The sequence below is a fragment of the Juglans microcarpa x Juglans regia genome, chromosome 1S, assembly GCF_004785595.1.
Source record: "Juglans microcarpa x Juglans regia isolate MS1-56 chromosome 1S, Jm3101_v1.0, whole genome shotgun sequence".
Classification (NCBI taxonomy): Eukaryota; Viridiplantae; Streptophyta; class Magnoliopsida; order Fagales; family Juglandaceae; genus Juglans; species Juglans microcarpa x Juglans regia.
Window position 1 is genome coordinate 682,302 of NC_054595.1, and position 13,861 is coordinate 696,162.

Consider the following 13,861-nt stretch of genomic DNA (forward strand, 5'->3'; position numbering starts at 1 on the left):
TATGTCACCATTGGTTGTGCTCGTGGTGGGAAGGCCCGGAATAGGACATTGAATGTCACCAGACCACGTCCAACAGGAAAGATAGAATGTAAGGCAAATTTTAATGCCTTAAAAGTTGTTGGAAAGTTCCGGTTGACAACTGTGAATAATATCCATAACCATTGCCTTAGTCCAAATAAATCTCGCTTCTTTCGATGTAATAGAGAAGTGAGTGACTCCGTAAAAAAAGTCCTAGATATAAACGATATGGCTAGCATCCGAATGAATAAGAGTTTCGGATCTCTCGTAGTTGGCACTGGTGGATTCAAGAACCTCCAATTCTTAGAAAAGGATTTTCGTAATTATATCGACAAGGCAAGACATCTAAGGCTTGGTAAAGGTGGCGCTGGAGCGCTTGGAGAGTATTTTTGTAGGATGCAATACAAAAATCCCAGTTTCTTTGCACTGATGGATTTGGATGATGACGAGAGGTTAAGGAATATTTTCTAGGCAGACCCCCATAGTAGGGCAACCTACCAATACTTCGGTGATGTGGTGACATTCGACACTACATACCTGACGAATAGATATGGGATGCCATTTGCATTATTTGTTGGTGTAAACCACCATGGGCAGTCAATTCTATTAGGAGCAGGATTGATTTCCAATGAGGATACAGAGACCTTTGTGTGGTTATTCCAGACGTGGTTGCAGTGTATGGATGGTATCGCTCCAAAAGCTATTATCACCGATCAGGACATAGCGATGAAAAATGCTATTGCTATTATCTTTCCTGGAAGCCGACATCGACTTTGCTTGTGGCATATACTAAAAAAAGTTTCCGAGAAGCTATCCTCCTATGCTTCCTACAAAAGTGGGATGAAGAGTATTGATGAAATATGTGTATGACACGCAAACTGTTGAAGAGTTTGAGAAATCTTGGAATCAATTAATGACCACTTACAACTTGCATGAGAATGTCTGGCTGAAAAGTTTATATACTGAACGTGAGTATTAGGTGCCGGCATTCTTGAAGGACTGTTTTTGGGCTGGGATGAGTACAACGCAGCGCAGCGAGAGCATGAATGCTTTTTTCGATGGTTATGTTCATGCTAAGACAAACTTGAAAGAGTTTGTCGATCAGTTTGATAGTGTGCTGAAAAAAAAATTGAGAGTGAAAATAACGCAGACTTCCACTCATTTAGCGTTACCATTCCTTGCATATCTAGATCTCCTCTTGAAAAAAGATTTCAAGAGTTGTACACAAATGCTAAATTTAGAGAAGTTCAGATGCAACTTACCGGCATTATCAATTTGGATCGAGAGTTACTTAAGAGGGATGGTGCAGTAAAGACCTATCTGGTAAAGGACGAAGTTCGTGTAGAAGAGTTCACTAAGTTGGTTATGTTTTCTGTGGACTTTAGTGAAGAAGATGCAGATGCTAAGTGTTCATGTGGTTTATTTCAGATGAAAGGTATATTGTGTAGGCACATTTTCGCAGTATTTAAATATAACGGGATAAAATTCTTGCCAGAGAAGTACATTTTAGATCGATGGAGGAAGGACATCAAAATGAGATACACGTTAATCGATAGCAGCTATGACGCAGGGGTTCAGCGGCCAGATGCCAACAATTTACAAACCTGTTATCAAATGATTACTCATGCATCGGATTCAAAAAAAATACTGAGGATGCCACACATAAGTTACATGCAATGATTGAATTATATAGTGACAATCAAGAACCCCCATCGATGACTCTCACTGGTTCCAATGTTGATTGTACTGAAAATGACACAACCACAGTGGGTAGTTCGAAAGAATTACTCAGTCCATTAGTTGTCAGAGGGAAAGGTAGACCCCCATCTCTGAGGAGAGCATCCAGGATGGAGAAAGACATGGGGAAAGCCAAAGGAAAGACAAAGAAAGTACCAGTAAACCACAAACGCAAACAGGTGCACATTATTTCAGCTTTAAATATCAATGTTTAGGCGGGTTATTTTATTAATGCAAAAACTTACTTGTTGCCAATGCTACTTGTTTATTATAGAGAGATGAAGGAGATACACCAGTGCAGGACACGTGCAGGAATTTATTTGGCCCATCAGAGATAAATATTTCTAATGTTGGTTACGTGCAATTATATTATTTTTGTTATATTTATATTTGAATTGTTATATTTATGTAAGGATTTTTTTTTTTTATCATCAACTTGTTCAAGACAAATCAGCTAATATTATTGGTGGAACCCAGCTCGGAGAAACAGTGGCTGGGAGTCAAGAAAGTGTAATATTTTAGCACTTTTCAGATGATAATAGTAATATTGACATTACTCTAATTTTTACATATTAATCCTTACAGATGCAATTCGGATTGGATGGATCACAACTAGTGCAAATTGGGTTGGATGAATCACAAGTACTCATTTCTATTGGATAGCACCATCTCTCTCTTCTCGATCTCATCCGCTCTCTTACGGAGATCAATCTTGCTCTTTTCAATCTCATCGAGTATCTTCTCAAGCTCTTTTTTTTGGTTCTTAACAGACCATTGTGAGTTTCTTAAAGATCGGACAAACTGTATTCATCCCCCCTCTATCCACTTGAAATACGTACAATATGGTAATCCCTAATCATTTTAAACATATTATCCAAACTTGTTAGATGCACATAATATTAAATTTTTTTAGTAAAGATGAATGTAGTTACCTTCGTGTTGTAGTTTGGACACCCTAAGAAGGGTCGTCTTGGATTTCTTACAGTAGATGAGTATCTCAGTTGGGCTTCAACTTCACAGAAGCATAATGGTTGACCCAGAGTTCATTTACCAAAAGATGAAGAAGAGTCCGTGGTGGATGATGACATATTCTTAAATTTAATTCAATAGAGTTTTCAGAAAAATACAACAACTAGGTGAATAATTAATCACCATTTTATTTGCTTGCTACCATAAATGTTCACTTTCACGAAATAGGAAAATAAGGCCTGAATCATACATATATTGTTTTCTTATACATGAGGTTTACAAGTACTATGTACCATTATTGTGGATACAAAAAATGCAAATTCATATATTAAACTGTCATACCCATTTTTCTCGGTTTCTCATGTCATAGAATATTTACTGCATGACCACCATGGATGCAATATTGGAGAAGCTATCTTGAGAGTACTCAACATCATTATATTCAAGGCCAAGCATGCTATCATGAGAGTACTCTACATCATTATTAATGGACGTGATTTCAGACCTATTGCATCATAATATGGTGGCTCATTATATCAATGATGAAATTATCAACAACAACATGAACCAAAGCTATATCTGTACGTGCATATTATATCAATGATGAAATTATCAACAACAACATGAACTAGAGCTATATCTGTACGTGCATATCAATGATGAAATTATCAACAACAACATGAACCAAAGCTATATCTGTACGTGCATATAAATGCTACCAAAAGGAAAACTAACAATAAAGAACTGAAGAAAACAGAGAGAGATGTTATGGGTTGAAGAAAGGAAACCATAACAAATAAGTCGGGTGCAATTTCATGATAAATGTAATTGCTATTGTATAAATCAAATAAATACTATTTCAAATCTTTCCCGAGTTTCCAAATCTCCCATTTACAATTAGCGTTAGGGTTTCCACAAATTCGAAAAATCAAATAAATCAGGTGCAAATTTAATATTTCTAAATCAAATGCTATTTCGAATCAATGAGAGTTTCCAAATCTCCCATAACGGTTAGGGTTAGGGTTTGCAGAAATTTGAAATTAAACCCATACAAGTTTGATGATTTTGAGAACACCGAAATCGTGGGTTGAAGAATCACTACCAATGAGAAATTCGGTTTAGGGCATGCGAACAAGAAAATGAGATTAAGAAGAGAAGAACAACCTGTGACTCCTTTCGTCTTTCGTTTGGCAGCACGTCCGTGGGCCAGGTTGTTTGAGCAAAAGCTTGTGGCCACCCATCGTACCTCCGTGGGGGAATCGTCTTCTTAGCAAGCTTGGGAAGCTTGGAGGTGTGAACGGTGCGAGGTGAAGATTGGGGTTCGAAGCAGTCTTCCATGGGTGACCTAGACGCAAGTTCAATCCTAATGGTCTGAAGTGTTGATTTCGTTAGGGTTGATTTTAGAAACAACCTAAACACGGAAACGGTGTGTTTAACTTAGAGTGCAAACGCACCGTTTAAATAATGATGACTTGGCACCCGGGTACGCAGCGTGTCCTCGTCCCGGGTGCAAGTAGCATTTTTGAATTATAAATAATAAATTTGAGGAACTTGATCTTGGTATAATAAGTCAAGAAAAGGTGCTGGTGAAAGCACTACTCACTAGGAATCTCTTTTTCATGTAAGCCTACTTATTTATTGTAATGCCCCATAGTTGGAAGGTCAGGGAGTTACTTCTTGTCACCTACAAAATCATCTCCCACAATACAAATATAATTTTCAAAGACTCCATAAAACATAAGTTCATCTATTTCAACCATATAATATGTGTGTGTGTGTGTGTGTGTGTGCGTGTGTTCATCTACAAAGACATCAATAAAATAATCTGACGAAATAAATCAACAACTCCACACAGTTTCAATAATAATGTCAATTTCGCAAAATACCCAATCAACAGAACAAGGCAAATCTAAGGTTGTCCAATAATCATAGTACCTTATTTGTACCTAATCCAGTATGCTCACCTAGCCTTGCTCATACTTTCTATTCGCGATCCTCAACATCCAAAACATCTGAATATATTGTGGAGATAAATGGTGAGTTATCAATAACTTAGTAAGCACTGAACATATATTAGTGTGAAAACATGAGTCAGTAACAAAATGCAAAACCATAACATGTTATCAAAAATATCAGAGCGATAGTTCAACAATATTCACATTCAAAAGTCCTTTGGCATAACATAACTGAACATTATATCATAACAGAGACCACATTTAACCCTCGTGGTAGGATTGTGCAAACCTCGACGGCTTACCGAGCAAAAATAAAATGTGAAATTTTTTCCTTATTATTCTTGGAGTCTCGAGTGTGCACACATGAAAGATAATGCAGAAAAACTACTTTGTTTCCATAGTAGGCGCACAAGAGATAGAGGAGTTGGTACTAACATAAACAGAGGCCACATTTTTACACCCGTGGTAAGGCCAGAGCAAAACAAAAATAGATTATCATGCTAGAGGTTTTCATATGTCACATCATATCATATTAGAGTGTTGAATTTAATATTAGTTAATTGGATTCTTCTTCCTCTTGGCTTGAGATGTTGTAAGTTGTTCAGATTTAATAATATTGTCATTGAATTGGATTCGCTTTTGATAGTTAATTGGCTAAAAGAATGTCGATGTAATGTTTAGTACTTGGAGGAATTTTGGGAATAAATTGTACATCTTATCAGAGGGATGAATGTGCGGTATCAACATGTTTTTCGAGAAGGAAATTCTGCAGCCCATTAGCTTGCGCAACTAGGTAGTAGGGTCTGTACTGAAGAGTTCACACAAGGTAATATTCCTCACTTGCTCAAAGGAATTTTGTGTATGGATCGTTGTGGGTTGCCAAACTTGAGAATTGTTTAGACTTGCTATGTTTCTACACGGTAAAGTTGGTTCCTTTTTTAGGGTATAATTTATTGGGTGTTTGATTGGTTTATAAGTTGGTTGATATTGTAACCACGATTTTCTTTCGCCACAAATGAGATTTATTAATAAAGTACCAGAGGTGTCGCCCTCCTTTTGGCCAAAAAATAAAATAATGCAAAATTACTTTTTCATAATAATGCAAAAAAAAAAAAAAAATAGAGCTGAACAGATTTAGAATCACTTTTTCATAGTAATGCAAAATTTTCAGATTTCATATTTGTCTTTTTTATACAACTGTGAACAGAATGCCAAAAATAGCTCATGTCTATACTAATCTGATAGAAAATACTTTTCTCTTTTTTGCAGATTTCATGAATAATGCATATCAAATAACCGAGGTTGTTTCAAGTTTATTTTCATAACAAAATATGCATTTTTCTTTTCATAAAATCAATCTCAATTCATTTCTTTTTATGTAAAGTTTAGCATAGAAGCCTTGCTTACCTAACTCTTCAATTTTTTTGAAAATCCTCACAACAATGTCAAGCAAAATTGATCGTCACCTAAACATAATTAATGCAAACTATTAACACAAATAAACTGACACCTCTAAAATAAACAACACAATTAACTGACTCCACGAAAACAATCTCATATTTCCAAATCTTCTAACTGCAAATCAGCGCACTTAATCCATAAATCATGCCTCAGTTTCTAACCCTGGCATAAGCACAGCCTCTTCAATTCCAAGCACACCAATACTTTAACCCAAACTCTGAAATTCCACTTTACTAAACTCCACAAGTCAACAAAACAGCCTACACTTACTCCTGCCATGACATGCAAATAAACAGCCCATTCTCTCGACAAGTCCACAACCAACAACCCACAAACCAACATATCAAGCACATCAAACAGTCCTTAAAATTGCATGTTTTAAACAAACACCACCACCACTCATTTTAAGCACTTCAGAAATCAAATACTCCCACCCTTCTCATGCTCGACCGAACCAATCAACACCAAATCAACTGCCACGGCTAAAATCCCAACTAACCCAATCCAACCAATTTAATCCCTATCAAATTTTCAAACCCACCATCAATTAAGTCCATCAAAGAGTCTTGAAATTACCTATTGTTCGATGGAATTGGGACAGCGGTGTTGGTAACAGAGCCCACGAACAGGGGTGGCGATGTACTGGGTTATCAACCAAAAAAATCAAATCTCGGGTGCAGGGGAATAAACAGAGAGAGAGAGAGAGAGAGAGAGAGCTAGACGAAGAGCTTGCTGGCTTGGTCATGCGCGGCAGTGGATCGTGGATGAAATGGTGCTATGTGGTTGGGCTTGGCACGACAGAGTTGCATCAATGGGGTACGACAGAGTTGCAAGAGAGGGCCCTATGATGCAAGGAATTGCTGCAGCGTCAAGGTGGAGTGGCTGGGTTGCGGCGGCAGTGTGGGTACACAACGACTTCGACAACCAGAGAGATAAAAGAGAGTCAACTTGGAATGGACGAATGCATGATTACCGATGTGAACTCAAGCGATGTCATATGGACCATTTTGCAGGGAATTGATGGAAGGGCCTGGTCGAGGAGGGTAACAAGTATGAGCATAAGGATGTCTGAATATTTGGGAGAGTCAACTTGGCATTTGTTAGAGCGAAACCCAAGGGTAGCATTTGTTTCCTCAACTCCCACACCTGTCGATACATATACAAGCAAACATATTTACGACGGAGGTGTTCCCAATGACAACTTAATCCAAGTCGAACCCAACTAGTTGAAAGTCAGCACATCCCATCTAAAATAAACAGTGAGCTCAAAAGTTCCAACGCCATCCCAAACAACTAAACAACGCACCTATAAATTCGACCCCACAACATATGCATAAAAGCTCATCACTTCGACTCCAACTTGCATTTAAGCATGTGGTATCCAAAATCAATCTCAATGACCACTATCGTTCGCAAAATCTTAACAGAAGACTAATTTAGTACCAGCTAATCTACCCAAACACACTATCATCTTAGCTTGATCGCCTCCTATATTATCAAATATAAGATATCATTTCCAATAGTTTGTTATACCTATATCTTTAGATTTGACAAAATTTATATCCTTGAATTTGGAAAACCCATAGCCTTGCACCTTATAAGAACAATATCTTAAAGTTCGCATAATCAATAATCTTTTAACTAAGATAAGAATCCTTTCTTAGAATGTGCAGAAACTATAACCTTAAATTCGATAATAACCCCCAAAAGTCTACAAAGTCCATAACCATAAATCTGATAATAATTATTCCCTATAGTCCACAGAATCTATAACTGCATGCGGATTTCATATTAATCATTCCTTAAAAGCCTATAGAATCTGCAACTTCAGATTTGACCAACTCTATACTCTAAAACCTGGCATTCGATCAAGCTTTTATACATCTTCAAAATCCAAACCTTAAATCTTATCAAGTTCATAGACTAAGCCTACAGAATCTAAAACATCAATTTTCATGAAAATCGTTTTTTAAAGTCTGTAAAATCTCAAATCTCAAATTTCGTAGGGCACATTCCATAAATTTTGCAGAATCTAAAATCTTAAATATCATCAAAATTATCTCTTGGAGTCTGCAGAATTTTAAAATCCTAGATCTCATTAAAAAATCATTTTTAAAGTCTACGAAATCTCAAACCTGGCTCTGATAATAACAGTAACACACAAATTGAAGGCCCAAACTACATGGCCTATACTCCAAAATGAGTAGTTAATGATACAATTAGAGCCATATTCGAACCCTATAAAGAACAAGAACTTCCCCTTCTAAAACAATGTGAGATCTCATACACTACCTAACCATTATCTTTATTATACGAGGTATCACATTTATATTATTTAGACTCTTTAATATATACTACCTTTGCAGTTGGAGACACAATCGATATCGTTTATCTAATTAGTCTATTATTGCAAATAATTTGTGCATGTATTCAGTGTCCTTGTATCCGGCGCCTACGTACGAGTCTCATTCATCAATTTGGGTAGCAAAGTTGTGGCGCCCTCCCCAAAACATCTAGTATGTTTTCTTGCATTATGATCAAACAATCATGAGTGTGCATCTTTCGTTCAAAATTGCAATAGAAAATATCATTTTTATAGTGCCTTCTAAACGAATTAAGTCTGAGAACCTTGAGTGACATTGATTCAAGATTCAAAGGCTCAGGATCAGTCAATTGACAGTTATGAGCAGTTTACAAAGGATCCTCTCCATTTTCAATAAAAATGAACAACTCATCCATATATTTAGTGCAAAAATAAGTTATTTTGGTCATTATGTTTCTAATAAGGATTAGATAAATAAGTAAAATGACTAAAAACGTCATATGTTTATACTCAGCAGATAGTATCAATTTAAAGTGAAATGGAGACAATGATCTTAATATCCATAATTTACAGATGATCGGTGCATCAAAGCTTCTCGTTAGGGTGAAAGCAAAACTTTAAATGCTTAGCCACTTGAAGTCTTCTGTGGTCCAGCTCTTGACAATGAACTGATCATGGATGACTTTGGGACTGATATTGATTGGCAATGAAATGCAAGAGGTGGCACATGATGTTTGTCTCTGTCTCTCCTTGTAATTAATTTGAGATCACTTTGCATGTGCCATGCCTCTTTGATCGACGATGATACTATGATTGACGATTTGACGTTTAATAATGCAATACTTGACCATTTCATAAACTAATTCCATACATTTCAACACAACAAGAGTCAAGACCTTGCCACTGTCGAAAAGAGTCAAGTCAATGACATTCTGAAAGAACTTTAGCCTTAATCTCCCAACATGATTCCTTAAAAGTAAGAATATATAATAACTAAAAAGAATAATAACGAGAAAACCGATCTTAACATTATTATTCATAAAGCATGCGTTCGAATTCATTATTCCATATGTAAGGACAGTTTACATTTCCTATTTTTATTTTTGTTATTTATGTTGTTTGTTCTTACATTTGATATTTAGCTCATGTAAAGATAAAATATAAATAATTAAAACTACCTCTTCCCATCAAATTAAGTTTTTGAAATAAGAAGTAGTGATTTAATTATTTAATTGTATTTTTTCGCTTAGACCTTCTAACTCATGAATTTTTTGGGGCGTAGTACTTTCAATTAAAAGCAGCACAATCACGACGAATGTTGCCATTCTTCCCTGTCTTGACCCCGACGCGACCGAGCTTGGTGATGGCGGAGACAAAGGCGGTTTCAAAGGCAGAAGTGCTGACTGCCCAACTGTTTACAGTTGGCCTGGACCTTGTGTCCGTGAACAGAACTTGGTCCGAGCTGAACAGTCCCTTGCCTTGTTGCAGATTCTTAAAGTATGCTTTATCGAAGGTATTGGGTGAGATTGGGTCCATGTTGACGACTATCGTGGGGTCCACATTCTTGGGACACTGTGATTGCAGCTGAGCTGCATAATTCTTGTCCAGCGTAGGGTCCACTGGGTTTTGACGGCTGAAATTGTATATACGGTTTGCAAATCGGCCGCAGTGAGAGAATCCGACGGTATGTGCAGCTGCAACATTAGATTAATTAATTAATATGCAAAACATACATTTTTTCCCCCATGATCACATTCTTATTATATGTTAGGTATATAGCACATGAAGCACGCAAAAAGACAGTTTGAGTAGTACTACGTACGTATACTCTGAGTTGGAAAATAATTAAGGATCATACGTCGTATTCTATTTCAGAAGATGACGAATGATGGAAATAGAATACGACGTATGATGATCACAGGACCATATATATATAAGAAAATATTAGATGTATTTAAGAAAAATTTACAAAAAAATTTATTTTTCTACATGTCAATTATTAATAAGTTAAAAATCATGAAATTTGAAATTCAAAATTTAAATTTTAAAAGAAAACTAATACAATAAATATTATAAGTAAAAATGCAAGTAAAAGTACAACTAGTACTACATGTAACACTACTTATATATATACATCATTCACAGTTTAGACCAATATAAGAGGCCTGGTTTTACTGTGTAAGGTGGTGACATAGAATTTAAAAATAGTTCATCGCGAATTCGTAAGAAGAATATTTGATCTGTGCATGAGAAGTTCTTTTGAGTTCTATGAAAACTGTTTTTATTTTGTCTGTTTCAAAAATTAAGGTAAGATGTTTTGATGAGTGAGATTATCTTGGTTTAAAGACATGACGTGGATTGATTTTTTTTTTTTTTTGAGAATTTAATAATAATAATAATAATAAATCTGATTTCCAAAGATGATCACGTAGAGATCACATGAGTCTGTAATAGAATTTGCAGTTGCACTTTGTAAAATCAAGGACATCGGTGCACACGGAGACAGTAGTAGTGGAGGGTGTTGCGTAGACGTGCATGCATGCGTACCTGAGAGAGCAACCATATCCATTTGGGAGAGACCATTGGCAGCAAACATTGTATTGAGCTGGTCCAAATTGAAGAGTGGCTTTGGCAGCTTCCCTTCTACGCTCGTTGCTTTTGAGCTCACCCCGTCCATTCTTCCCAACTCCACAGCATAAGAAGGCCCCCCAGACTACACCTCATCATCATCACCATTTAACCCCACATTTAGATATTGGCATTACCTTTTCTTATTATTGAGAGCAGAAAAAAGAAACGACAAATCTAAACTCATCATCCTCTTATCATTCCTCCATGATCTAAAAAACTATTTATTATGTTTTATTTATCTACATATATCAAAACGTTGAGAGGATAGTGCTTATAGAGAGATTGAAGTATAATTTATAATGAGATCAAGAATGAAAGACTGTGGACTCTATGAGAACGTTGAAGCAACCAACCAGTGCAATGACGTCTCTGGTTGCCATTGCGAGAATATCAGCGCAGGAGACTTTGTTTTTGCAGCTTGGGACAGCATCAACAGCTTCTTTGGCTTTGATCACGGTGTCAAAGCCATCTCCTGCCAAGGACAGATTATCAGGGTGGTCCTTCTCCGCCTTGTTGCTTCCAGTAGACTGTATAATTACAGAGGCATCACAACCCTACAATTTTTAATTGAGAGTTATTTACTTACCATCAGACACAGCTAGCATGCAGTAAAACCCGAATTGATCAGCAAATGGAGAACTGGTACTTAATTGTAGCGTTCAACATGAAATGATCTCATGTCTGTCGTTGTTATGTGTCATTTTTTAAATTTTACCTGGACAAAGCAGTCATGAAAAAAGAGACGGATAGTTGCAGCAACTGCGACCGAAGTTTGTTCAACTTTCTTTCCAACTGCATCTCTTACGATGGTTTCGACATTGGGGCAGACGTTGGCATAGTAGTTTTGCTTTAGTTGTGCCGACACTGTGTAAGGGTAGAGGCCGCAGAAACCTAAGATCAAAAGTGACCACGCAAGGACAAACCGAGCATCCATTTGAGTGGCCAATCCGAAGCTTAATTTGCACTATCGGAAGATTTCTATATATGTACCAGTGCTATCTATATGGGTGTTTCTACTACTCGATGCATGGTTTGGAGTGAATTAAAAGGGACGTATATATAGAAAGATCAAAGGAGCTGTAGTGGATGAGTGGTCACAAACTGCACCCACTTGATGAATTAGAATCTTCTCTAGTCTCTTTAGCCATGCAAGAACATATTGCTGTTATTATTAGAACATAAACTACGCCATAAAATTCAACTCATGTCCATCATGCATTATCAGTTCGAACCAATTAATTATTGTTAAAGCTAGCGGAAATGATCAGTTTGATTAAGACATTGATTTTGGGTCTGTTAATTTACATATATTATACGTAGATTAGTCAGCTCGGATAAAGGTCTTATCCAGAAACTATATACAACCACTTATTTGAGTACTTTCAGAGCACGAGAAAAATGAAAACCCAAAACGTGTTCGATCTTTTTAAGAGAAGAGAATATATTGGATCGAACGTGGTCCAGACTCCAAAGAGAAATACATTTGTGGGTGCGAGACAGAGAGATGAGTGGCTAATAAAGTGATAGAGTACCATCCCGCCCACCACCACAACAACATTTTAGGATCGATGCACGCTACGTATAATCATACCAACCAAACATTTTAGGACTTCTTGGTTAGGGGACTTGGCTTTAGAAATGAGTAATATTTTAGCAGCCATGCATGGTTTTTCTTTTCTTTTTTTTTTCTTTTAGCTTTTGTCAGAATCATACCAACCAAGCATGCCCAATATCGTCAGATCGTGTCATACATATATATAACACTTGCATATATATATATATATATATATTATATATATATATATATATATATATATAAGGTTGCAAAATCACCATCATTATGGGACTAATAGTCCTGCCCATAAGAAACTAGCTAGAAACGAAACATGAGAGAGAGGGAGCAAAAAACAGAAATGAAATGTGAATGAAAACTGAATCTCCTTAATTTGAGGGTCTCCATTAATAAGGATGCCCTATAACTCGTTGGATTTAAAGTTTTTTAATTTGTTAGTTCAATAGATTTTGTGCGCTGCATTTCTCTCATTTTTTGATGTATTCATCTCTACTTGCTCTTGATCTCTATCCATTGACAAATTAACTTGCTTTGTAGCATGTGATAGGTACGGTATATATGAGAGTAATAAAAAACACCGACAAGATTGACCTAACTCTCATAAGAAACAGAGAGCAAAAAACAGAAAAGAGATGTCGATGAAAACTGAACTTTTTCATGTATTGACACACCAACGTCATGCACGCTACTATATCAGATATTAACTAAATCTCATGGACATTGGTTTATTCTTATATTAACTGAACTAAGAATTTACAGTTGGAAGATATATAACTTGACTTGCTGACTTGGAGTTGCTGATGTGTAACTGCTGAATAGACTATGTAAGATAATAATTCATGTGGGTGGGAGTCGGGACACAGACCTGCATGCTATCCCACGTCATAGATATATAATAATAGATTCTATTTAGGTACCGTTTGGATAATGAATTGAGATGAGAGTTAAAAATTAAATAAAATATTGTTAAAATATTTTTTTTAATATTATTATTATTTTAAGATTTGAAAAAATTAAATTATTTATTATATTTTATATTTTTGAGAAAATTGTAATAATAAGATGAGATGAGAAAAAATATTTCACTATCTAAACAAGGCCTTAATTACCAAGTGAATGTTGGTGGGACCCTGCTTATTAGGCCGGGGAAAAACGCAACCGAATTTGACATTAACAATAAATTGAGAAGTAAGG

The 13,861-nt window shown here is 36.2% G+C and overlaps 1 protein-coding gene across 1 annotated transcript; it reads right to left on the reverse strand.

Annotated features, from left to right (window-relative positions):
• Window positions 1–9,655: 9,655 nt before the first annotated feature.
• LOC121245783 (peroxidase 35-like) lies at window positions 9,656–12,099 on the reverse strand. The gene is made up of 4 exons (XM_041143648.1): window positions 11,810–12,099; window positions 11,448–11,648; window positions 11,011–11,176; window positions 9,656–10,157 (listed from the first exon to the last, which is right to left on the reverse strand). Exons 1-4 carry the CDS (start codon window positions 12,026–12,028, stop codon window positions 9,751–9,753), a joined length of 993 nt encoding a protein of 330 aa, XP_040999582.1. The 5' UTR covers window positions 12,029–12,099; the 3' UTR covers window positions 9,656–9,750.
• Between the last annotated feature and the right edge of the window lie 1,762 nt (window positions 12,100–13,861).